Source organism: Hoplias malabaricus, chromosome 11, assembly GCF_029633855.1.
Source record: "Hoplias malabaricus isolate fHopMal1 chromosome 11, fHopMal1.hap1, whole genome shotgun sequence".
In the NCBI taxonomy this organism is placed as follows: domain Eukaryota; kingdom Metazoa; phylum Chordata; class Actinopteri; order Characiformes; family Erythrinidae; genus Hoplias; species Hoplias malabaricus.
This window is the reverse complement of record NC_089810.1, coordinates 12681151-12708067: the sequence shown is the minus strand read 5'-3', so window position 1 is coordinate 12708067 and position 26917 is coordinate 12681151. Positions and strand designations below refer to the sequence as shown.

The window sequence follows — 26917 nt, the reverse complement described above, 5'->3', positions numbered from 1 at the left end:
TTGAATTATGGGGCAGGTACATTGTCCCGATGCTCTATGATAATACCGGGTGAGTCAGTTTCACCCCAGAAAGGACAGTGATGATTGAGGTTTGTGGGAAAAAGCCCCTCTAGTTTTCAGGGGTGCTTATGTCAGTTGTGGTGAAAGGCATGTGTATCTGGGATGTAGTCTTATGTAAAATGACTTACAGTAAATTGTTAACTATCCCAGTAATTTAAACCAAGTACAACTGAATAAAACCTTTAGAAGGGATTTGCTGTGAACGACCTAAATACATACCATTAAGACATATTTAATCTCTGAAGCTAAACCCTTTTAACTATAATCTCTGTATTTCTATAGCATGGGACAGATCATCTATCTCCGCTACCTTCCTGCTCGTCTACATTATGCAGCAGATCTCTCAGAGCGCTACAGATTGAAGCCCCAATGTTCAGAGATGGTGGGGGGGATAGAGGGAGAGAGAGAGATGGAGAAGCTATTGTCTTTGTATCAGTTTCATTGGTGAATTCCCATCACTTTTATAGGATAGTGTTATTTTTATCAGCTGCTCTGCTGAAATGCACTGGTCTCTCTTTCAGAACACAGAGGGTTTATTTTCAAATAAAGCTCTGGTTGCTTCTGTTGGGCAGCCAACTACCAATGTGTCTCAGAAATGTCAAACTCAACCACGTTGTTTCCAATAAAACCTTTTATGAGCGGAATGATGGTAGCAGGAGAAAAAAAATAAAGGTGGAAATGCAAACACAAACATCTGGAGGGCAGGAATTTGGGGATGATTTTGCACAGATGTGGGGACAGGATACAAACAGCCACGCCGGCCTGCATCCTGAGGGAGATTCCTCAAATCCACAGTGGGACGTCTCTGTACTCAGACGAGAGTTTGAGGATTCTATGGTTTTAATTCATTTTTCAATATTTCTCTCTCACTAGTCTTTGGTAAGAAAGGATTGGCGCCCCCTACAGGGCGTATTGTGCCCACTGATTCCAGGTAGGCTCTGGACCCACCGCGACCCTGAACTGGATAAGCGCTTACAGATAATGAATGAATGAATGAATGCAGCTATGCAGCCTACAATAAAAACGTAGTGATTTTATTTACGTAAGATCATTATTATTTGTTATGTCCCTAGACTTTTTTTGTTTCCTATTTCTTGGAGGATATTTGTTATGTTTGTATTTCTGTTTGTTTGTTTTCATAGTTGTTCCTGTGCTTGGCTTTTTCCCCTGCATATAAAAGCCAGCAACCAATGAGAGTTCGGCACCCTGTGGTGGTCCTCCCAGTGACATCATGGGGTTGCAGAATCCCGGCTTGTGTTATGCTTTGTCTAGACATTTATTTTTTAACCTTTTGTGTTTTTTTGATGCATTTCTCAGACATGGCGTCATGTTGTTAGCTCATTTCATTGTGAGATCCTTCTATCTATGTGTAAATTGCCCTTAAGTCTTTTAGTAAATATTGCCGGTGTACCTGTAAGTACAGAGCGTCTGTTATGGGAGCTGTAGCGGGTGGGTGCCAATTCTTTTTTTTCTTTCCTTTTTTTTCTCCAGTTTATTGCGAAGGAGGAAGTGGGAGATTATTGTTTCTTTTGGTTCTTTCTCTTAGACTAGAATAAATACAATTAATTGTTTATCTGTTTTTTTATGTTTTACCATGAGGCTTTAATACTTTGTTCCTATTTCTTGTTTTCTTTTCTTTTTTTTATTGTCTTGGTGTGTTTAAAATTACACCTTTAACTTTCTGGTCCAAAGTTCTCCGTTCTGCTCTCTAACCTTAAAGCCATGGCTACCCCTACTTCTTCACTTCACTCTTCATGTGTATGTTGCTTGGATTGGAATGTTGAGCAGATTATGAAAATGATTCAGACACACACACACACACACACACAAGCAGCAGAGGTAAATACAGGCCAGGTTTCCTCTCAGTGAGATCTTCCGTCCTGACTCACACACTGTCTCACACAAGTTCAAATGAGATGCACAAGGTGCATGATTTAACACATGCATACAAACGCTCATGTGCGCGCACACACACACACACACACCTGCCCACACAAATGCCTGTGTGGAAGGCTCATCACACAAAGTGAGTGTTGGTGGGTGTCAGTGTCAAGGATGGAGATGCAAATATAGAGGGGTACTATAATGGTCAAGTGGACTGGAATAAGTGTGGGTGAGTGTGTTTTTGTGTGTGTGTGCGTGTGTGTGTGTGTGTGTGTGTGTGTGTGTGTGTGTGTGTGTGAGTCTCCCAGGAAGCAACAGCTAAAGCTTGTGAAAACCATGTGAAACACTTACTAATAACTTAATAATAACCCACACTCAGTGGCCATTTTATCAGAAGTAGCAGTCAGGTGGTCCTGGCAAGTGTAGAAATTCTGTAGCCCACCTGTTGCTACACAATTCATTAGTGGGTTTAGCATATCAGCTTGGTTTTGGGGGTTTCCAGTTCAATACACAAAAACTGACCACCGATGAAGAGCTAGATACTGGTTAATAAAGTGCATATCAACAGAAGAGCAACAGGCGGAATGGCATTTTCCTCTGGTCACGAAGCACTATCATACGGCCACTAATACAATCCCAGAGCTATCCTCTCATTTTCACACAACACAACAGTGTCATGGACGTAGGCAGGGTTCTCTGGAGACCGAGGGGGTCACATATAACTGCTATATGTTCTCGTATACTACTAGTTAACCACATGTGACTCTCTAAGCATCTACCCTCTCAGCAGGAGATCACAGGTTCAGTTACTAGTGACATCACTACCATGCCAAAGTCATCACTCCGCAGAGAAAATCCACAAATATGAAATAAACATTAATAAGCAAAAATATTAACACTGGGAAATTAAAATGCAAATATGGTAAACTAAATGTAAAACAATAAAAAATAAAGAAACAACTACTAGTGCTGTTGTTTTCAGATTAACTAACACAGTTCCTCTGCTTCTGTGCTCTCTCTCTCTCCCTCATTATCTTTCTCTCTCTCTGCACTGCTTGTGCCCCCGTGGCGCTCCAGTCTTAAGGGGCTGCAGATTCACTCCCCGTCGGGGGCCTTTCAGAGACCTAATGTCAGCTTTACAAGGCTAATTAACTAGCCATGAGAACAATGAGAGAACATTTCCAACGTGTTAGCAAAGGCTAAAAAAATAAATCACCCTCAGTGGAAGATGTGGGGGGGGTGTGGGATGGGCATCGAGGGCTCTTCCTGCTCTTCTCCTCAGGGAGGGACAGAGAGAAAAATTGAATTTGTAGTCCGCTATCTTTTCATTGCCAGACCTCCTAGTTATAATTCTTCTATTTCTCTCTGCCTCTGTTGCGCCGTTCTTATGGTCACTCTCTCTCTCTCTCTCTCTTTCTTATTCTCTCAGCCCTTGTCTTTATTCATCCCTTTCTTTCTTTGTTTTTCTCTCTCATCTTACTTTGTGTCCCATTGTCTCTTTCTATCACTAACTTTCATTCTCTGTTTTATATCTCTCAATTTTCTCATTCCACCTCTCTTTAATCCTCTCCTATTTTCTCTCCTCTTTCTGTCTCTCTTGTTTCTCATTTCCTGCCTCTCTCTATTTCTCTGATTCATTTTTTGCTTCTCTTTCTCTCTCACCCTCATTCTCACTCTCTACTTTTTACCACCAGTCTCTCACATTTCCTTTAGTTAGTGTAAGTACCTGACCACAAACACACCACAGCAGCAGCAGTAAAGATTATCATGCTCAACGCGCGCACACACACACACACATTCTACATGCACAGGCACACAAGAATATGGATTTCAATTAATTAGCCCACTTTGTGCCTGTCTCCCAGGCTGATCCCATTGGGCTGCTACAGTTTTTTCTGTCTCTCTTTTACCCATGGCTGGACTTCAGAGAGCGTTTATGAAGAGGAGTAGATGGCCTCTAAAAGCCTCTCGAAACAAAGCACTGCTTAGCCTTCAGCTCAGCTCAGCTCCTCAATACATATTTAAATCGATAGTTTCTGAGAGGGGTCACTTCATTTCCATTCAGAGCAGGGTGGGATTCCTCGTGGTCTGTACATGACTGAAGCAGCGCTGTTTAACAGCAGTGCACACTGAGACTGTGCCCTTTACTCACTGAGCGTTCTTCATACACACTGCAGTAGCTAACTAAAGCTGCATTTACACTGCCAGCCTTATTACTAAACCCAGGCTCTTCGCTTTCTGTTTCGGTGCTTCGTGCTCGTGGTCGGTACGCTACGTTCAGGCAGCAGTACAGTAACTTTCCAGGAGAAAAACAAAATCTTCATAAATTTCAGTAGAGATCAATGTTAATTACTTTTATTCCAAGTCATTTTGGAGACTTTTTATAGGTCTATTCATCAGGAAACATTCACACAGTGCGACGGATAGCTGCTGTTTTGAAACGATGCAGTAAACTAAAAATCCAAATCAAAACAACGGTGAAATACAATGTATTTCCAAAATCTGATTATTTTGTTTGGAGTTCATGTTTTTCTTTTTAACCCAGTCTGCATCTGACGTTATTCCGAACAGATTTCACCCCAAAACTGAGACAAAACAGCAAAAGATCCCCTATGTGGTGCTAAAACCATCACTCATTGTTTCTTCTCTCAAACCGTTCTCATTAAATCACACAGAGCTGTGAAAGCTAAATGGCTACAATCAACAAAGCTTATAGAGAAGAGTGTTTTTGTTCTTGATTTAATAATGGAAGAAAATCCAACAGAAGTGAACCTCAGTTCTGTTTAAAGCCATTCAGAAAAACGCTAGGAAAGGGATACAACCTCACTGACATTTATTCCTCTGTAGCTATTGAGATTGTTTTCCCTCTAGCTTTATCTCATAAGAAAGCACTGTGTTTCCTCTAAAACCAAAACATTAGCACTGTGACAGGCGTTTTAAGGAAGCTGCTAAAAAGACTTTGCTCCAACAATGAATTCTGAACAGCGTTCACAGTGTTGTGAATCAGATATGTAAGAGTTATCATTACCACATAAAGAAGCGGCTCAGATTAGAAGTGAACATGCCAGGTTCAGTTCATGTTCACACTGGAATATAATACAGCACATTCTCTAAAATATAGCTGCACTTTAATCACTTTGCTTCTGTCCTGGTGTGGGCTTGTCCATCATGTACCATATCTTTCCATCTGATCTCAACGCAGTTGAAAACTAAGAGATTTTGGAGCGTCATGTTCCATAGGGTTCTACAACATCATCATCAAAACTCAAACCCAAATGAGGGAATATCTATTGGAAGAATGCTGGTCTATCTCTACAGCACACTTCCCCAGTCTTGGAGAATCTACAGCCAGGTGCTTTAAAGTTGCTCTAGTGGCTTGTGGTGCTTGTTTCTGTAGTTGATTTTTCCTTTATTTTTGCCATCCATCTGTATCTTCATCAGTTTCTGTCCATGACAGGGCAGTGCTGAATGCCAGAGCCAGCCAGTGCCAAGAAACAAGAGCATTGTGCTTTCTGATGTGCCGCTTTCTCTCTCTCTCTCTCTCTCTCTCTCTCTCTCTCTCTCTCTCTCTCTCTCTCTCACACACACACACACACACACACACACACACACCGCCTTTGAAATACACCCACAGGCCCCTCAGCAGGAGCCTTTTATCGTCAGAGGCAGCTGTCCGCTTTTTTTTTTCTTTTCCCCGGTAGCTCACTTTCTCCATGAATTGGAAAACTGGAATCACTCTTTGTTGGCTTGGAGTTGCTGGAAAAAAAATGTGGCCATCATTAAAAAAACATGTTAACCATCCAGTACACTCCTGCATGGGACTAATTGTTTGGAGGGCTGACATATTTGCAAACAAAGACAAGAGAGAGAACTTTGTCTAAGTAGGTTTCCCTAACAACTCAATCCTCTTTCCCTTTGAGATCCAAAGAGGGTGGAGGGGGAAAAAAAAGGGCAACGTTGACGGAATGCCACACAAGCATACAGCCCACAAGAAAAAGTAGCACTTTATTCCACTGAGAGAAGCATCAATCTTGACAGCATATGGCGCCTGTGTGAAATCCATTAATTTTTAATATAGCGAGCTGAAATGAAAAGGCTTCCTGAGACAAGCAATTGTCAGATGTCACTAGTGTTTTGATAACTCTTTTGATCCTCCTTTTTGTTATTTGCATTTGTAGAATGAGGGCCGTCCACTTGCCTGGACACGGCAGCAGACTGACAGCCCCTCATTTTCCACACAATTTCCCCTGCTTTCAGAGAGAGACAGAGGAGAGAGACGGAGAGTGGGAGGAGAGACAGAGGGAATTGTGAAAGGGACTATACATGACTTACTATGTAAATATATACTATTACTGTGTATATATACACAGTCAAAAATTTGGACACATCTTCTCATTAGAGATTGGTGGAATAGGGCTGTTCACTGGATACAACTGTGTACCAGCCCCTACCTCTGCACAACTTAAGTTATGGTCCTCTTGAAGCTGATTGAGAGAACGCCAAGACGCTGCCATCAAAGCAAAAGGTGGCTACTTTGAAGAATCTAAAGTATAAAACATATTCTGGTTTGTTTCCCAGTAAACAATTAGCCACTGATTCAACGTTGAAATAACGTAACGACTGCCGTCTAATCAGCGTTCTCTTAAGGTTGAAAATGAAATTTGAAAAGACATCGAAACACAGACATTGAAAAGATGACTATTAGACTTATTTTGGATGTCCATTGATGTTATTAATTGGTCCCGAGATAAATTACTTGTATAAAACGCGTTTTGGACGTCCACTGACGTTATCGATTGGTCACCACTTAACTAACTTATTAAGATGGATTTTGGACGTCCATTGACGTTTAAAATATAACAGACTACTTTTAGACCTATTTTGAACGTCCAGGGACGTTCCTTGTTTACTGGGTTAACACATTTTTGTTTACTACATAATTCCATATGTGTTCCTTTATAGTTTTAATGTCTTCCGTATTCATTTACAATGTAGAGAATAATAAAAAGCAAAGAAAAACCATTGGTTGAGATGCTGTGTCCAAACGTTGGACGTGTACTGTACATTCACAATATCTGGAAAATGGCCCAAACAAAGGAAACCCTCCCTGAGTAGGCGTGTCCAAACATTTGACTGGGACAGTACATAATGTTTAAGGGGCAAAAAGAAGCTGGAAAAATGTCCTGCAAAAATGTAAAACAAACATATATAATTCCTTTTATGTACACACATCATAAAAGACATTTTAATACCTTAAATCCCCATTTATTTAACCGTATCATACACCAGTTATGAGATCTAAAATTGTGACTAATCTCAGACTAATCTCAGTTTTCTTCAGCAGAATCAACTGAAACCCCATTCCACACAAATGATTCCATTTGCAAGGTTTAATAAGTGATCATATATTTTGAGGGTGCATATCATGCCTCATTTAATAGTGTAATATTAGGTTATTGTTATTAACAGTAATGCTATAGTGTAACTTGAGATAAAGTTCATGCTGTGTGTTATTAGGCTCCACATTTTCAATTCTTTCCTGGAAAAAAAAATCTGTTGAGTAAAAAATTCAAATCACTTCCTTTACCCAAGTCAGATACAGGCCTCTGAACGCTCTTCCATGAAAAACTTGAGCCGACGCTGCGGAGTGCAATACCCTGTTCCTACAAGGCAATCTAAATTAATGCAGAGCAAATGCTAAGTTATTGCTTTTATGAGCCGGAGACTGAAAAGCGCTCGAAGGCGAGTGTAAAACACGACATTGGGGGCTGTCTGACTTTTGGGTTGAAGGGGCTTATTTGCATGACGATTGGACAAGATCTCTCATTGGGCGAAAGTTGCACCCGGGCAGTGAATCCCGTGTGGCAGCCTGGTCTGTTTTTACCCAGAAGCCTTCGTGGCGTCCACCTGCTGAGGAGAGGGACAGGGAAAGGCTCAGGACAGCTTGAGCTGCTGTCAACTTCACACTCTGTCTAACTGAAGGAAACTTTTAGTCAAAAGGTGAAAAAGGCCATACATGGACAGACACATCGCCTTAGGAGGAAAGACAATCTATCTCCAAAAATGAAAAGGTTCACACTGGGAATTTGACTGTCAAGCTCAATAGAATGTATAAAACTCCCATTCCGTCTGTTGTGCATTAGCACTGTGTATAGACATCTGTATTATATTCCAAAATACTTCATATTTAAGATCTTCAGCTATTTACAAGTAGTGAACAACGTCTGTGCTACATACTTGAAGCTGGTAATTATTAGCTTGTTTAGAGCCGCAAAGAATTCAAGTAAACTTTTCTTTTGGTGCCTCAGTGCTGAGGGAACACCACGGAAGACTTTTTCTGCAGCAGAAGAGATGGAATATTTACCCTTGTCAATTTGCATCCGATTGATGTTTCCACGGTTCATTTCATAGTAGGCAAATATTTACTTTACCACATCTCCCTGTAAACTAATCCCAGCTGATTCATGCTTTAGTCTGCCGTCCAAGCCTTATGTAGCCTGATTTATCTTCACTTTGTAATTTACAACCAATGTATAAGTAATATGACATGGAGATAACATCTTGTGGCATATAAAATACATAAAAGAACTGGCCTTCATTCAAGTGTTTTCATCACAGCCTCATTAATTACAATATTTAAAAATGATTAAAAACCCAAAAAGTCAGGCGGTTACGATGTTTATAACTCTTCTATAATCAGAATGAAGCCAACTAAAAGAACAAACAGTTTACAGGCGATTTCTGGGACCTAATACATCACTGATCACTGTTCAGCGTTGTATTGGAATGTTCACATGACAAATGGCATGCGGTCACATTTTCCTGCTCATCAAAGATGGCACATGGGATTAGCTCAAAATGCATTTCAGAGATGCGTTATAGCTCCCTGTCTCACCAAGTCTGTGCGGGTTTCCTCTGGGTGTTTTCGTTTTCTCACAAAACCACATGTTGATAAACTGACTGGCTGTGTGAAATTGCCAATAAGTGTGAATGTGTGAGTGTGCGGTGTCATGAGATGGACTGGTATCATGTCCAGGGTGTGTTTCTGCTCTGTACCCAATAGCTTTCCTGGACCCACTGCTACCCTGAACAGGATGAAGTGGTTACAGAAGGTGAATGAATGAATTAGACCTCACTCAGACCTGATATTATTGGATAACAGTTACTGAAATATTAATACTTTATAATAGATATATTTATAGCATTTATACTTTCTACTATATAAACCAAAGATGTTTAATTTTTGGTAAACAAGAAATATGTTGTTTAAATGGTCATTAGCAGTATTTCAATGTGAATAAATTTTACCAAATATATTAGATTTTTTAGTAATATTTAATTACTAAATCTTACACTTACTAATTGGTTCTAAATTCTAAGATTTTTTTTAATTGAGTAATGCATCACCACCATTGGTAACTTGAAACTCACACAACTTATTATGCAGCATGAGTTTGAGGATGAGAAATTTATGTCTAGGGCTTACAGAGGTCTTTACTGTTAATAAAGATTTAACAACTGAGTAATACGCTTAAAGTATAAAGGGTTAAAGGCTAAAATGAAACAACACAACAGCAAACACAACAGTAAAGTTCACCTGAAGGAAAATGGCAGAAACGGCACTCTCTCCCTACCAACAAAATGGCCCCCGTCCCACAAGAAGCTGTGCGCCATGATGTGAGACTTGCCTCATAGATTGTGTTTAGATAATGGCCATCTCCAATCATAGATAATGGAGACTCATCTTTTCTTCCACAGACACAGGGGAGGACAAGGTCAGGAGAGAGAGAGAGAGACAGGGAGAGAGAGAGAGTGAGAGAGAGAGAACGAACAACAGCGATTGGAAGAGGAAGAGGGAATTTAGAAGTTGAGGTGTAGTCTGGGAGAATGCACTGAGGACTAAAATGTCAGCTAGAGGACAGGAGGCTGATTTACTGTCCAGATTCACTCGGCTGCCTCACTGCTAAAGGCCCACTCCACTAGTCCATCGCAGTTTTAAAACTGATTAATGATGTCCACAACTGATCTGTGTGGCTGCATAACAATCCTCGCTGGAAAGCTCACCATTTAGTGGCAACATCAGTGGTTTTTTGGCACTACTTTAAAAGTTTGAAACATCTTCTAATTTCTTTTTCCTGTTATGTGGCATATATGTATGCAAATGAGCAAAACAAGGTGACCAAAGCAGAAACAGTGTCGGGAACACTGTATGTATCAATGTATCTTTAATAGGGTGACCAGACCTCCCCTTTTCTCCGGACATGTCCTCTTTTCGGGACCTAAAAAATGCATCCGGCCGGGATTCCAAAACTGTTCGGGATGTTGCCGTCCACAGTCTTCCCCCTGTCCCTGTTCTTACAATAAGCCCTAATCACTTTCTTGAAGTGTGCACTTCGATCACATATGATGACCCTGTTGTAGGTGAGACACGCCGGGTTCAAGTGTTCAAGGTGTCAAAGCTCAGAGCAGAAATGGGACACACTTTACAACACTTTCAGCCAAGGTCCACTCCACATCACAGTGTTTTACTGGAGCCTCGAACAGAAATGTGTTGAAAGTTGTTATTTAGAGGTAATTTATCATAGTCTCTCCTTCATATTTGGAAGCGTCTCTGTGTCACACGAGCCTTTCACTTTCTGCTCTATATTTTAAAAACTGAAAGTCATCACTTCTGTCCCTATAACGACACAAATACATGGACACACCTGACCGTTACTGACGAGTTAATCAAGTTACATCTGCGCAGTTTTTCTGTTTAACATTAACTTTAGAAGAAAACAGGCCAACTCTCCGGATCATTAACATCAGAACAGGGGAGAGACTGAATTATAGCTCTCACATACAGCATGTTTTTATCAGCCAGACCTTATAAAATATGAATTATAAGTATTTTTACATAAATGTCTGGATCCTAGCGATGCTCTGATCATTTATCAAGTCTGTATTACTTCTGGTTGATAAAATGTGGTGCTTGATTTTAGTAACGTTTAAAAATCACAGTTAAAAAGTAAACTCATCAGTTTCTGTCAAGATCATGAGCTTTCTGGTGTAAACAAGTCGCTTTAACACAGGACTTCAGTTTTGAAGTTTGGTATGAACAGAAAATAACAGGTTTTAATGATAATAAATTGTCAAGAAATGACAAAAATATTATTTTATTATTTTTGCTTAGGGCCAATTTTTGAATGGAAATGAATCTGTCCAAAAAGGCATTTGTTTTTTATCTTGTTAACAAGTATCTGTTTATGTATTAAACTTCAGCAGCATAATTGCATGGTTATGGAAGCATTTGTGCTGCCAACCTGCCCCATGTGTTCTCTTCTTTGAAAACTCAAATATGGTCACCCTAATCTATAAGTATATATGTTTTTCTCTTGGCAGATTTCTATTGTTACACTATGGTTATATTTTCACTAAACTCTAATGAATGTACAGTATTATGATTCAGTTATAATATATAAGGCTAATTAAAGAAGTCTTTAAAGAAACGGCAAGTAAGATTTGGTATATCCCCCTGCATCTGTTGAGTGTAATTCACTTTTACAGCACTGTCCTGAAATCAAGGAGCAGGTGGAGGGAAGGGTGCATTTTTTCCTTACCCTCCTCCACAAGCTACATAGTGCAGTTCCTGCCATGCTGAGCCTGGAGTAGCAACAACAGAGGCTCTATTCTCCCTTTTACATGTCAGTGAAGCATCACAGTGATTATGTAGCTGCAATTTTAAGGTGGAAATAATTCATTTAGATCCTATGTATTCACACTATGTTGGAGCAGCATTCGATATCTATTACGTAATCTCATTAATGCTCTTGTGGCGATCCTCTCAGCAATTAATGTTCCAACACGTCATCTAAAGCCTTCTCAGAAGAGAAGAGTAGATACTGCAGCACAACTATATTATTAAATATTATAATATTTAAAAAAAAAAAAAAAAAACAATATTCAATATCAAATGGGTGTCTACCAACATTTCACCATACAGTGTATGTGTCAGTGTACGTATGCAACTCATAGTAGTTTTCCACTGGGTATGTGGTATATAGCTGCATATCACTTAGACTACACCTCTGCTCCTTCTCTTTACTGCCTTACTCCAAAATGCAGCTCTACCTGCCTTTGTCCTTATCTCTCTCACCCCTGCCGCCTGCCTTCCCCCCACTCTTCCTTCCACTTCCACACCTCCTTTAAAACTCACCAATCTCCTCCTCCATCTCTCTCTTCCTCTCTCCCACCTGGCCGCCGGGAAGGCAAGATAGCAGCACTCTGCTAGCTGCAATGGGTCGAGGCAAATTGGCTCTCTTTAATGGTTTAAATGCACATTATTCAGGCCCTTTCCACACTGAGGAAGAACACTTGACAGCTTGTTTTTTCTTTCTCGCTTTCATTTTTTTTTTTTTGATTGCATTTCTCGTATCAGAGAATTGGAATCAGAGCGGTCTGATAAAGGAAGAGACAGAGTACAGAGGATGGCCAGAGCTTGTCAAAACAAATCTGATAAAATCATTCCTAGGAGAATAAAATAAAGCAAAAGGTCAATGATGTTATACAGGACATCAAGGAATCTTTACTGGACTCCCAGATTGCTCTGCTGAAGTCAACTTTCGTACTTCTTTCCAGCACATTGCTTAGTTCACTTCATTTAGAGTTTCCCCCTTGAGTTAACATCTTCCTAGATTTATTTGGGATGAGATTCAAAGAAAAAAAAAAAATCAGTCTCTCCTTTCTGTCGCTCTTTCTCACATCGATAACTGAGATAATCCTTGGCAAAAAAATCATAAATAAAAAACAGAGAGAATTAAATAAGCAGCTTCCAGTCCTGGTTTTGTACAATTAGGGTTTTCCCTGTTCCAACACTCCCACTATTTCTCAAGAAAGTCGTGTTAATTAGCTGATTAATTAGCTCAGGTATCTTAGAACAAGAAAAAAAACACAAACGTGTAAGATCAGGGATGGATGATGCTCTATTGGGGTTGGATTAGTTATGCCTTTGCACACAGAGTAATTTAAGTGATTAAAGACAAGACCTGTGATTTGAATCCAGTATGCACATTCAGTATAAGTTGTATACATCAATAGTAGTCGTTGCCCATTCAACCAACAAGCTATGTACCCCATCACACAATAATACCAAGCTGTGTGAAGACTAGCACATATACAAAGGCATATAAAGCCACACAATACATCTTTTCAAACAGCAACATTACACTACTCAACACGCTTTGATGGGAATGCAACTGCCCAGTGCTTTGGAGGTCATTGAAAATAACTGAGCTGATTCACACCCAAAAGATTGACACACAAAACTCATAAATACTGTTAATACCTGGGATATGATAATCTTTTATTCTAATCCAGCCTCTGTTGATATTTAGGGAGCTATGTTCCAATAACAACTACCAGTTAAATCCATTACAAACGAGACTACAGAACCTTGTAAAATTACCAACACTCTAATCATGCTGTAGATGCCCCAGTAACGCTAGCGGTGATGTTCTAGTACCATGCTGTCTTACACCAGAACCATTTCCAGAACTGATATCTCTTCCTGCTCATCACTCTGTGATTTACTATCTCTCCCTCAAGGGAGCGTCTCTCCAGGGCATAGCGTGAGCAGGATGAGGGGGTGTCCGGTGTAGTGGTGGTATGGAGTCCACTAATGGGGCCTAATGCCTTCTGAGGCATACAATAGAGACCCCTCTGTGGCCATCCATGATGGATAATTGCTGATGTCTGTGTGATGAATGAGCCTCTGTTCCTGGAGGTACTGAAGTCACTGGCTAAAGCATGCTATCTCAATGTTCTTTCTGTGGGAACACAAGAGTATCCATACACCCAGGGTTGCCAACCCTTAAAGTCTTGCATTAAGAAACCGGTCAGGATTCAATCTTCATTAGAGAACCCCAAACTCTTGTTCTGGAGTCCCGTATATAGCTGTGATAAATCTCCAGGAATGTTGTCAGATGGAGTAAGCCTAGACAGTACTTAACTGAAGATAAACATAAGATTTTGTGAAAAAGTAATAGATATTTTTTGGTACTTCGGTGTAATACCAGCCTCTGCTTTTCTGGGAAGACTTTCCACTAGATTGTGGAATGATGCGGCTGGGATTTGGTGCCATTCGCCCACGGGAGCTTTAATCAGCTTAGGCAATGGCGTTGGGCGTTCAGGTCTGTCGCACAATCAGCACCACAACTGTTTCCAAAGGTGTTCAATGATCCTTCACCACACCAAAGGAAACATCTCTTCACTTCTTCAGAGGCTGATGTTATAGATATTTACAGCCCTAGATGATGCTCGGCATTGTGTGATGCACTTTAAAACCTGGCATATGCTCTATGATTTTAAGAAAGCGTAATGAAATCATAGGTTTCTGCTCTGGAAACAAACACTGAATTGTGAATGTCATTAATTATCACAGGACAGGAACTTGGCAGTTTGTGATTGATTCATGCACAAGAAATCTAACCCTTACTCAGGAGGAGAACAGATATAGGGTTGAGAAATGCAGGTAAGTATAAGAGTTACCACATTCTGGCATCTGACCTGTGTGTCTCTTTCATTTCTCTCTACTTTTTTTGTGCTCCCATTTGTCTTTCCCACTCCATAGATAAACTGGAGGGTCAATCTCCATTGACCTGTTGAGCCCTCCAGCCCCAGCCAATCCAAGCTCGCAAAAACAACTCACTGGTCCTGAAACATGTAGCTCTTTTAAGCTGTTCCAGGAGGTCTGCAAAGCAGCCAATTTGGGCTCTTTCCTTTACATGGTTGCTGCAACTGTGGGCTTTTGTTTTGTTGTTATCCAGCTTTGTGTGTTACACTTTTGTCTTCTGCACTTTGTAACTCTTAAATCCTATCTTGGTTATTTTTCTTTTGGTCTATTAGTTTGATTGTTGGTTGTGCTGCTATTATTGTTGCTCCTACTGTTTTTGTCTTTTACCCTTGTACATCCTGCCAGTAATATTTGTGTGTGTTTCCCAAGAAAGGTGAGATCAGGTTAGATGTGTGTGATCACTGTATAGAGATGTCAGGTTAGAGGTCTATAGAGTATAGACATAAAGCCTAGGTATTAGTCTTGTTTTGTTATTTTCATTTCATTGGTACTACCCAGTTTTCTCCCAATGTAGGTGTGTATACTCCATTAAAACCCTTTTTCTTTGACCCTGAAGGTGGGGATGAGTTGGCTGTGCTATCTCATTAGAGGCACAGTTCCTAGTTGAACTATCTAGAAGCGCCAAGCTGTAATTCTCTTTTCTGCGAGCGAGTGTCGCAAATGTTTGCTTGTTCAGATCCTGTTACTCAGACCTGGGATTAATACATTAAGTTCATACTACAACAGAATAGCACCATATTGTATGTCAATAGCATGAGGCAACTCAGCAGGGAATGGCTTGCTGTGACGGAAATCCATGGTAGCAGCTAAGAACTTTAATCCCTGAGATTGTTAGCTGCTAGCTTTCAAAACTACAGTATATTTACTGACTTTAGGCTAAACTGTTTTCTGAGAGAAAAGTGTCAAAAGCCAAATTTTATTTTCATTTTAGCCAACAACAGTCAAGTTCACAACACAGAACTTCAACCATGGATATGTAGGTAGGCAGGTCCACCATTACCCGCAGTCCATCACCCCAGCCCGGGGTGCTGAGATGTTCCTCCCTCTATGCCAAATGAAATGCTAAAGAAGAATCCTTTCATTCATTCATTATCTGTAAGCACTTATCCAGTTCAGGGTCACAGTGGGTCCAGAGCTTACCTGGAATCATTGGGTGCAAGGTGAGAATACCCCCTTTAGGGGGCGCCAGTCCTTCACAGGGCAACACACACACTCACACCTATGGACACTTTTGAGTCGCCAATCCACCTACCAATGTGTGTTTTGGACTGTGGGAGGAAACTGGAGCACCTGGAGGAAACCCACGCGGACACAGGGAGAACACACCACACTCCTCACAGACAATCACCTGGAGCGGGAATCGAACCCACAACCTCCAGGTCCCTGGAGCTATTTGACTGCGACACTACCTGCTGAATCAATTTGTATTGTTTTGATAAGAGGGATGTAGCATGTAGTACTACATTCTATAATACTATAGAACTATAACCATGTGATTACACACAACAGCACACAGGTGTGAATCCTAAAACACCTACAAAGGTATTTTCTGAGCTTTCCTCCTCTTGTCCTCTAAACTGAGTTCTAAATCTACAACCACTGTCAGCCAGGGGAGTTCTTCATTTTACTGGTCTGTCCACTCAAGTCCAGCCACCATTCTAACTCAATATCTCTGTCCAGTCTGCCAGGGACCTCCTATTTCACTCTGATTTGCTAACATTCTCTCACTCTCTCACACACACAAGGTCTACAGAAACTGTCTGACAGTCCTGAGGCACCAGAGCCGTGTGTATTTCATTTGTCTCTGCACTATTTCTCCTCTCCCTCCATCGCTCAGGTGGAGAAAGAAGGAGAATGGTAATTGATACCAGCTTCATCCATCCACCTACCTTTACGCCCGTGTCTAATTTATCTGGGGGAGGAAGCTGATTGGCTCAGGCCCAGGCTGTGTCACTGCTTGGCCTGGTTTTTAGATGGTGGTTAATTAAAGTGGCCATCTGACAGCACTCTGATGTGAATGGGTTTAGAGTGACAGAAACAAAAGTCTGATTCACACACGTCTCTGTAAATCACAGACTCCACACTCAGACCACATCCGCCGTCGAGAGTGAAACATAAACTCCATCACTGTCGCCACATCACACTCAGCTACAGAGAACCTGCTGACCATCAGCTGCTCACAAGCAAAACACACAAACACGAAGAGACAAGAAACAGGAAGAAAAGAGCATGATAATCATGAACAGAAGAAGTAGCAGCACATGATGAAGATCGATATTAAACAGAGAAGAAGAAGCTAATGGAAACAGCACAAACAAGACATCACAGAAGAAGCAGGTGAACAGGTGAAAATAGAAGAAATAGAATAATGAGAACTAGGGGTGGTGCAAAACATCGATATGGCAATATATCGTTTTTGTTTGCAATACTTTATTAATATGTGGTGTCAAATATTGATATTTTATTGAAGCGTAAGTGCTCTAAACACTCTAAGACACACCCTCCAGTTCGATTTACTGAAATCACTACTTAATTACTCCACATAGAGTATCAAATGTGAGTAATCAAATTCTACCTATACATTTTAACGGCAGAACTGTTCCAATTGATGTCAGTTTATGGCTATTTTACCTTACCCTTGGAAGGGTTGCAGTCAGTGTGTGTGTATTAAAGAAACACAAGAAGCTATGCACTTAGTTTTATGTTGTTTATACTGATTGTTAAAACTGACACCAAGAAATAAATAATTTCTGGTATTTGCTTATTTTGGTGTGTTTTATTCTCTTCATTTACACAGATGCCATGATTTATCGTAGAGAATTGTCTTGCAATATTTAGAGCATCGCAGAATCACAGTATTGTAATATCGCTATCGTGAGTAATGCACCGTGATTCGCAGCACAATGATGAGGAACCAGAAGCAGAAGAAGAAAGAGCAAAAGAAACAGAAGCAGATGAAGGAGAAGCATATGATGAAACAAGCAAGGAAGAAGCAAACAAATAAGAAAAAGAGTATGAAGGATTCGAACAAAAGATACATAGAGAGCACAGCATCCAAAGAAGCAGCAACATTAAAGTGAGGTAAAGGAAAAGGACTACGTGATTAAGGCAAGGCAAGTAGAGGCTTACTGTACCCAGTTTGCATAAATAAATAAAATAATAATAATAATAAAAAGAAGAATACTGTCCCACTCAGCTTTTATAATCCACATGATAACATTTTAGTCACTGGCACACAAAAACATATTTGGAGAAATATATATGGAGTAATATTTATGATTTTCAGTCTGAATCTGAGAGCCCAATGTAGCTTTATTTCATTGGAATTGACAGACACTGCCACCACACTTTGCAACCGCTCACTGTTTATGTTCTATAGCGAACCTTCACCACACCAAAATCTGTTAATTCTCTGCGCTCTCTGAGGCAACTTCGCACACGGAAAAAACACCCTGCTCTCCAATCCAGATTCTCTCCCTCACAAGCGCTTTAAAGTCTGCAATTAAAAGATATAAGCCTGGCACACGCTTAAGAGCAACTGACAAACTCATTGAAACCAACAAATGTGCAGGCTCCCCTTACCTTCCTCAGCCCAGTCAAACATGCGCTGGATGACTGCTTGCATTCAGTCTCACTTTCTAATTCTGTGTCTTCTTCCAGTGCTTATCAGCAGTAGATTGGTGGGTTGGAAACTCATTTGTCGATTCTCTCTGAAGTCAGGCTGACTCGCTTGGCACTGAAGACAAGTTTGGCATTTGCTGAAGTTTAACGAGGATGACAAAATGTCCCGATAGCCACTGATTTGCCCGAGACTATGCAGTGATATCTTAATGAAAAGATCTCAGTGACTGCACCTTTAAGGAGACTGAGCATGATTTAATTAAAGATTCTGGACAAACTCTATTCATCAGACGACACTCAATATCGCTAAAGGTCCTCAGCATTGGCGCAGCACTTGTATGTGGAATCTGGCATGGTGTACGGTAGGAAAATAACACCAAAAATGAGCAATATCACCAACAAATATGAATATGGTCATTCCAGAAAATACTTTCCTTTATTTTACAGAACAAACCTATGCATTCATGGTTCATGCCAGAGAACCAGGATAGTTTTGGACCCCAAATGTATGCAATACACTGTTACATGGCTCTGAAATTTGTAAAACCACAAACACACAGCAGTGCTGAGAGAACTGTCCTTAAACTGAGCACAGTACAGACATATGTTATACACAAATGAGCATCTATTAAAAGACAAGTACTTTACATCACTGTTTTGACGTTATCCAGCCAAAGCATCCAGCCAAAGGATTGTGTCAGGCACCTCTAGCTCTACTCTTAAAACTTACCAAATGTTTTTTGGACTCCAAATTGATGCCACAACTATCAATGCTCTATTTTTGAGAGATAGCAAACGCCTCAGCAATGCCACAGTCAGCCACAGCCAGGCGTCCAAGAGATAACAACTTTCCTGTCTTTGTGTGGGTAGACAAGGACGGGGTGGTTTCAGGTTGGACATGAATAGGAGTTGGCCGTAAACTGGGGAGAGAGACTGGCTACAAATAAAAAAACACAAAACAAAAAAAACTCACTTTTCTCACATTTACATAAATAAACTGTTGGAAGAACCACATCTTTTTGGAGAATCCTTTCTGAAACATTGTTTGAAACATTGAAGAATGTGTCTGGAAGGTGTTTTAAATGCATGTCTCATCTGTAATCAGAAGGAGTCATTAGATCGGGGACATGAAGGGGGAAAGAGTCCTAATGTGTCTTTGAACTGGGCCGAGTGACAGTGAACCAGGAAGGCCCAGACAGATGGAGAGTCAACAGAGGCGTTTGACCTATATTAATGCCACTCTACACACACACACCCCACACACACACCATAGTATCCACATGGGCATGTTTTGGGGGAGGTGTGAATGAGAACGTGTTCGTTCATGTATGTAAAAAAAGGTTAATTACCTCCCCGTCCTTCGCTGTCTGCCGGCTTCACCTGGATGGGCCGGTTCATCTGGAGAGAGAGAGAGAGAGAGAGAGAGAGAGAGAGAGAGAGAGAGAGCAGTAAAGGTTAGTAACTGTGTGTGTGGATGCACATATGAGTTAAGTGCTTTGTCCCTTTGCGTCCCAAGGGTGTAACAGAGTGTGTCAAATAAACAAAAACAAACACAGCAACTTAAGTGTAAACACACACCCACACACACTGTCCTGTGAGCCATGCTTTCTGGCACCTTTAATTAATTCAGAACTGGCCAACAGAATGACCAGTTCACAACTAGAGCTGGACAAGACAGCCATTTTTCACTGACATAAACACACACACACACACACACACACTCACGAAATATTCATCCTACTTTAGACATACAAAACCCTTTTATATATAAAATATAAATAAAAACATAATACAATTAAGTAATCATTTCAACTCTGTATTAAATTGAAAATAGTACAAAGACGTCATTTTAAATGTTAAAAATTGGAAATTCATTTTTTTAATAAATTTAATTTGAAAACATAAATGCTACTAATTTAAATTTGCTCATATTTTAGGAGGTGCTTTGACCGACGGTTCTCTCCATCCTCCCACAGTGACAAAGGGTCTGAAAGGATGTGTAGCTGTTCATCAACAATTTCTGAAATTCTAAAATATACAAAAAGGTAAATATGCAAATAAAATAAAAAAAGTCCATGTCGTTTTCAGAACAATGAACCTGCCGCCCTCAGACCTCCAGAGTCCAGACCTCAACGACACTAAACACTGAAGCTTTGAATCATATCCATTCAGATTTCTTTGAATAAAGAAGCAGAAAAAAGGTATAGGGTGAGTATAATAAATATGGAGCATATGAACATGATATTCATTTGTAGAGGCATTTGTGTAATTCAGCAAAGGCATGTTTTCATGTTTGCAGGTAATTTTTTTAAAAAATGAATAACTGGAATTTTGTGGGAATTTTGAAAACAAAGAACTCTTTTTCTAACATTTTTGAATAATACTTTATATTTGATTCATTTATATTTATACACACAACGTTTAACTATGTCTTATATGTTCATAAGCTTGTGCTGTTAGTTCACCTTGTGGAGCAGCTCACCTCGGCATCAGACTCTGAGAAACACAGTGTAAACACAGTGTGTGTGGGAATAATATTACGGATATTATTTGGAACATCAGGAGGTCGTAGTGTAAGACCTGCGTAAACAGATATAAATGCATGGACTACACCAGCACGGCGCAGGTAGTGTTTGGCTGGGGTTCGTTTAAGGTCGTCTGGCCCCTGTCGGCTGATTAGTCGGTTCTCAGAGCTCTAATCTCACATGATTGGTCACCCACCTCCCCGAATCTGCCCCGTTAGAATCCTCAGAGTCGCCGCGGCAACAAGAGTCATTAAGCTGCCCAGGGTACACTAGGAGTTGCTAAGCAACGGGGCAGAATGGGCTGGCAGCCCACTGGACCAGCGAATTGGCACACGGCATCTTCCCTTCTCCCCGTTCCCCCCCGTTTTCATTGTGTACCCAATGAGGTTCAAGAAAACCTCCAATTTTTCACGAGCCCCCCCAGTGCCCCCCTCTCCACTCTCCCTTGTCCCACTTTAATGTCCTCTTTTAGCAAGTGTGACAAAAACTTTTCCCCACTCCCCCTGACCGCCTCCTGCCAGACAACGCCCAGTTCCACCTTCAACCCTTCCTCCTTCTTCCAGTGCCTTTCCTTTTCATTGTAGTCTGGATAAAAACCTCACTGTGAAAATATGACATCTGCCTTCTGAAACATAATCAATATACCTCAGATTTTGCAATACTACATGACTATAATACTGTTAGACATATTTTAAAACATTATTTTATTTCTCTGAAGTAACTGTATAGAGTGGAATGAGCGAAAAGCTTTCAGGCGTCATGGTGGTGCAGCACGTGGCGCCGCTGTCACATAGCTCTAGTGTCCTGGAGTTGTGGGTTCGAGCCCTGCCTGGGGTCAATATCTGTGAAAATGTTTGGTGTGTTCTCTCAGTGTTGGAGTGGGTTTCCACCAGGTGTTCTGGTGACCTCCCACAGTCCAAAACACATTAGTAGGTGCATTGGCTATGTGAATTTTTGCATTTGTGAGAGTGTATAAGTGACTGTATGATGCTCTGTGATGGACTAGTGTCCTGTACCCTGTAATTCCAGGTAGGCTTCAGACCCACTGCAACCCTGAATGTGATGAAGCAGTTACAGAAAATGAATGAATGAATGAATTATTTATTTATTTATTCATTCATTCATTCCAGTGTAAGTCAATGATGCTTTGAAAAATGTAAACCTCTCCCAGTTCCCATTTTTTTACCATCCATACATCACTAATTTATTAACTTGATTTATTTAACCAACCAAAATGACCAAAGAATCTCCTTAGAAATATCACTGTGATATTAATAATGGTGAAATTAGTTTGAGGGCTATTTTTGCTTTAATATTTAGTACATATACCTTCCTGCATGATCTTAAAAACGGTTTTACATTTACAATGAAAACACATGACAAACCTAAACCAAACTAATGTAGTGTTAGAGGTCTTGCTGAAGTACTCTTATTGGTGCACTGCGGTGCTCATGCCTGTGCTTCAAATCAAACCATGTGGAGAGTAGTGGAGTTAATACGCCCACTGTATAACCGCTGTCCAGAACATTATCAAACTCCCACAAAGTAATGTCCATTTAAGAGACACACACATTTCTGATGACAGTGAAGATGGGCACATAATCTGCGCGGACAGATGTTCGTACACACTCGGCCATGAGGAGGTGTCGGCACATGTAGAGCAGGGTCTGGCAGTTCGGTAACAGCAGGTGGTTTAAGCAGCATTTTAATCCGTTATTACAGAGCAAGGGATTAGCCGGCAGATCAGACTCAGTTAATTAGATGGATTCATCAGAGACTGGGCAAGACACACCACTCCACCCCAGGAGTCACACTCATATACTACAACACACACACACACACACACACACACACACACACACACACACACACACACACACAGTAGTACAGCTCAACACATATACTGCAAATATATTCCACTGCTTCTTATAAACACACACACAACTGGTTTTGACACAGTGAGCAATCAAAAATAGTAAATAAAGGGTTCTGTCAGAGAGAGAGAGAGAGAGAGAGAGAGAAAGAGAGAGAAACTTTTTCTCTTCTGCAGTGCTGCCAGAGTCCCAGTAGACAGCTCTGAGCCTCATGCCTCGTTCTTCTCTGTCTCCCTAAAAACCCAGTCTGCCTCTGTGAACACGTTCCTAATGGGGTGATCAATAATAACAAATAAACTCAGCATTTTAACCAGGGGAGCACACATCACTTTCTGTGTCTCACTCATCCCCTTATTCCTTTCTGCATCTATCTATTTACCCCCCCACCCCTCCCTTCTTTTATTATCTCTTTTTTTCACACTCCAAATCTTTTTCTTGCTGGGGGAATCAGCTAATCTATACTTTTTTTGTTACATATGTAAATGTGGCGGAGCAGAAGACTAGTGCATGTGGACGTGAATCTGGACGGCCATCATAAATATCACAGACAAAAAGAAAAGAAAAACAAAACTCACTCTTGTACCTTGCACTGTTTTATAAGAAACATGTCAAAGGACTGCTCCATCAGAAAGTCTGTTCTTCCTCTCTGAGTGTTTCGAACTGATGAACTGATGAAGCTGCTGTTCAGACTCATACAAGCTCCTCTTTTAATGTTTAAAAAGAAGAATCAAAACAAAACTGAACTGACTGAACTGTGCTGAAAGTGCCCGGGCTCTCAAACCAAGCCAAATGAGACAAAAACATCAAACAATACAGGTCTTTTGAAACATGCATCTCAGTCAGACACAAACACACACACACACACACACACACACACACACACTGGGTAATAAACCATCACTGGCTATTAGCCATCATTTAATTTGAGTAGTCAGAAAAGTTACTTCATGAGAACTGAACTACACTGAAACACGCATCTTTATTTTTCCTTGATCTTGACTGCTGCCCATTGCTGCTCTCAGCTTTTATTCAGGTTCATTAACAGCATTACATCTATTAAATCTACCTATAAATTATTATTACAGTAATAAGCTATCAGTTAATCAGTAGTTGGTTTGATATAAATCAGGATATAAAAATAGACAAATAAAATATATAAATAGAATGAATAAAAGTAACCTGGAAAAGTTAATTAAGTAAAAAAAAACTTAATATAAACAAGTTTTCTGTAAAATGCTTCTAAGATTAAGTCATTTAAATTTCTTAATTCAAAATAAGTTCACGTTACTCAATTGTAAAAAGCAGCTAAATAATTAACTACAGGGGTGCTATTTCTTAGTAAGAGGCTAAAAATTCCTTCTTAATGTTCAGTTAGACAGAACTGTAACCAGAACATCAGGTCTTCATGGTTATTTACTTGTGAATATGCATTTGTGACTCTCTCTTTCTCTCTCTCGCTCTCTCTGTGTGTGTGTGTGTGTAAAAGAGTGAGATCTTTTTTCTTTAAGCTCATTAATTACCTCAGCACTGATTCCCTCAGGAGAAAGTTTTCTGCTCCTCTGTTTCCCCTCAGTGAACCTGCCGCTCACACTGCCTTCCTCACCGGCCTCCCAGAGAGAGAGGCCGCGGCTCCAATCCTGTTAGCCTAGCTCTGCGCTAACATCCATAACAGCCTAGCCGCTATTTTTACCCCAAGCTCAGCAGGAGTGGTGAGTATTGGGGGCACTGTGCCAGACAGACCAAACTGGGTGTATATTTTATTCTTAGGTGACAAATATTGTCATATTATATATGGCAGTTTTGCACGTGTCTTGGAGAAGAGTGAAATAGAACAAGGCCCTAATACAAAACCCAGTACAAGGCACAGAGGAAGGTTAGGCTGAATTTTAGGACACAAATTTTCAGTTTGAAATCAAAGCTTTAACAGACAATGATAAGGTCTTCACTGATTTAGTAAATGAAAAGGTTGTAGCAAAGATAAAAAAAGTGTCATATTTAAACACATTTAAAACCTTTTAAGTTTTATTTCACAAAATACAGCTTCAGAAAAAAGTATACCAAGGTGGAACAAGGGGAAACTCAAGCCAAATCTGAATCTTGTCAATTATCATTACAGACTATCAGTTAGCAGACTGAAAATTTCATCTTAGAGGAAGGATCTACACTTTTATTTTTGAATGACAAAGGTCATTTTATCATTTTATACCAGTCAGCTCTTTGGAATTCAGTGTAGGATAGAGATGAAGAGAAGGGAGAGACATTGTTGGACGAAAAAAAAAAAGAACAAATAGAAAAACTATTTATAATATATAATATTTGTACACCCAATAAAAAATCAAAGAGGCTTCTTTGATATTTTTATTGGGTTCACAAATTCTTTTTGTATTTTGTATTATTTTGTGTGTAATATATAATTGTAATTCAAAATTCCAACATATTCCTGCTCTTCTGTCTTTTATGGTAATTGATGCCTAATACATATTATAAATGATAACTGGCATTCAATTCAACTAAAAATAATTGAATAATTGAAGCAGAAATACGTTATATTCACGAACACTAACATTGAAATCACCATCTTTAAATCATCTAAACCACAACTCACATGTACTTTTGGGTACAATATTGTCCCCAAGAACAGAACAAATGAATGCACATGCTTTTTCTGCTCCTTTTCCTTGATGGAATACAGTGATGAATCATTTTTTCTCACTTGCCAATTTTCAAATGAATACATTTTTAAGATATTTTTTGTCAAATAAAATTGCCATTTTAATACAGTTACCATAAAATGACCAAAGAGCAGGAGAATGCTTGAATTTTGAATAACAATTCGACGTCACACAAACAAGCTTTAAGACCTATTTCTACACGTAATCTATGAACCCAAGTAGCAGAAGAAATAAGTGCTCCACATTGTAAAACTGTTTAACTTGAGCTCCTTTTGTCCTCAGGTTCATTGGCACTATCCTATATGTAACACCGGTGCTTAAAAGTTCTGAAAAGTGCCCAAGCAATCCATCCAAAGGAACTGTCACCGAGTGTTAGCCTAGTGCTTCTCTAACATCCATAACAGCCCTGCTGCTCCTATTTTTAACCCCAGCCCAGCAGGACTTCCTGTAGGGGGGTGTTGGGGGCACTGGGCCAGATGGACCAGACTGGATCTATATTGTCATTACTCTGACAAATGCAATATTGCAGTGCTGAGTGAGAAAAGACACTTTATGGACAGGTCTTAGGTGAAGGTGAGAGACAGTGTCTGTGAAAGTAAAAAAGACACAATATCTGGAATGTCTTATTTACATTAACATTTTCCATGGTCTTCACATACACGCAGATCTTCTCCTTTAATTATCTGCCTTCCAAAGATCTGTAGTGACATCTGAATCTCACTTCACAGTATTTAATACAAAGCTGAAAGTATCTGATGCTCACCAGATGTTTTCCTAAAAAGCACACATCTATATTCATAAATAAGCCGGATCCTTACGGCTTGGCAAATTTTTTCCTTCAGTGCTGTAGAATGTCTAAAACAGTCCAAAAGAACAGCTCCAATCCAGTTTTACTAACATCCATAAGCCCCTCACCACCTCTATTTTTACCGCAGCTGAGCACGCCTGCCCGAACGGGGGTATTGGGGGCACTGGGCCAGGCTGGATCCATATTGCTGTTGATAAATGCAATTATAGGGCAGTGCTCACTGAGAAGATAAAAACACACAGAACACACTTTGGTTTGAATGTGAATGGTGCTGGAGTGAGTCAGTGTTCGCAGGTGATTCCAGCTCGCACTAAACACAACCTCTGAATGTGAGACTTCAGGTGTAACACATGAAAGGATCTCTTGCCCTCACCTGCTAATTGGCTCCACAGAGTAATCTGGTCCTGATGAAACCCGCTGACATGCTGTGATCATTAACTTATTAGTATTTGCATTTATTACCTGGAATAACGCGGCACGGTGGCGCAGCAGGTAGTGTCGCAGTCACACAGCTCCAGGGGCCTGGAGGTTGTGGGTTCGATTCCCGCTCCGGGTGACTGTCTGTGAGGAGTTGGTGTGTTCTCCCCGTGTCCGCGTGGGTTTCCTCCGGGTGCTCCGGTTTCCTCCCACAGTCCAAAAACACACGTTGCAGGTGGATTGGCGACTCGAAAGTGTCCGTAGGTGTGAGTGTATGAGTGAATGTGTGTGTGTCTGTGTTGCCCTGTGAAGGACTGGCGTCCCCTCCAGGGTGTATTCCCGCCTTGCGCCCAATGATTCCAGGTAGGCTCTGGACCCCCCGCGACCCTAAAAAATTTGGATAAGCGGTTATAGATAATGGATGGATGGATGGACCTGGAATAACA

The 26917-nt window shown here is 40.4% G+C and overlaps 1 protein-coding gene across 5 annotated transcripts in view; it reads right to left on the bottom strand.

Moving 5' to 3' along the window:
• celf6 (CUGBP Elav-like family member 6) overlaps nt 1-26917 on the bottom strand; it is a 167163-nt gene that overhangs the window by 41922 nt on the left and 98324 nt on the right. For all 5 annotated transcript variants that reach the window (XM_066685525.1, XM_066685524.1, XM_066685526.1 and 2 more), the window contains exon 3: nt 19525-19573. In XM_066685525.1, coding sequence (XP_066541622.1) covers nt 19525-19573 — 49 coding nt within the window. The remainder of the gene's footprint in view (nt 1-19524; nt 19574-26917) is intronic.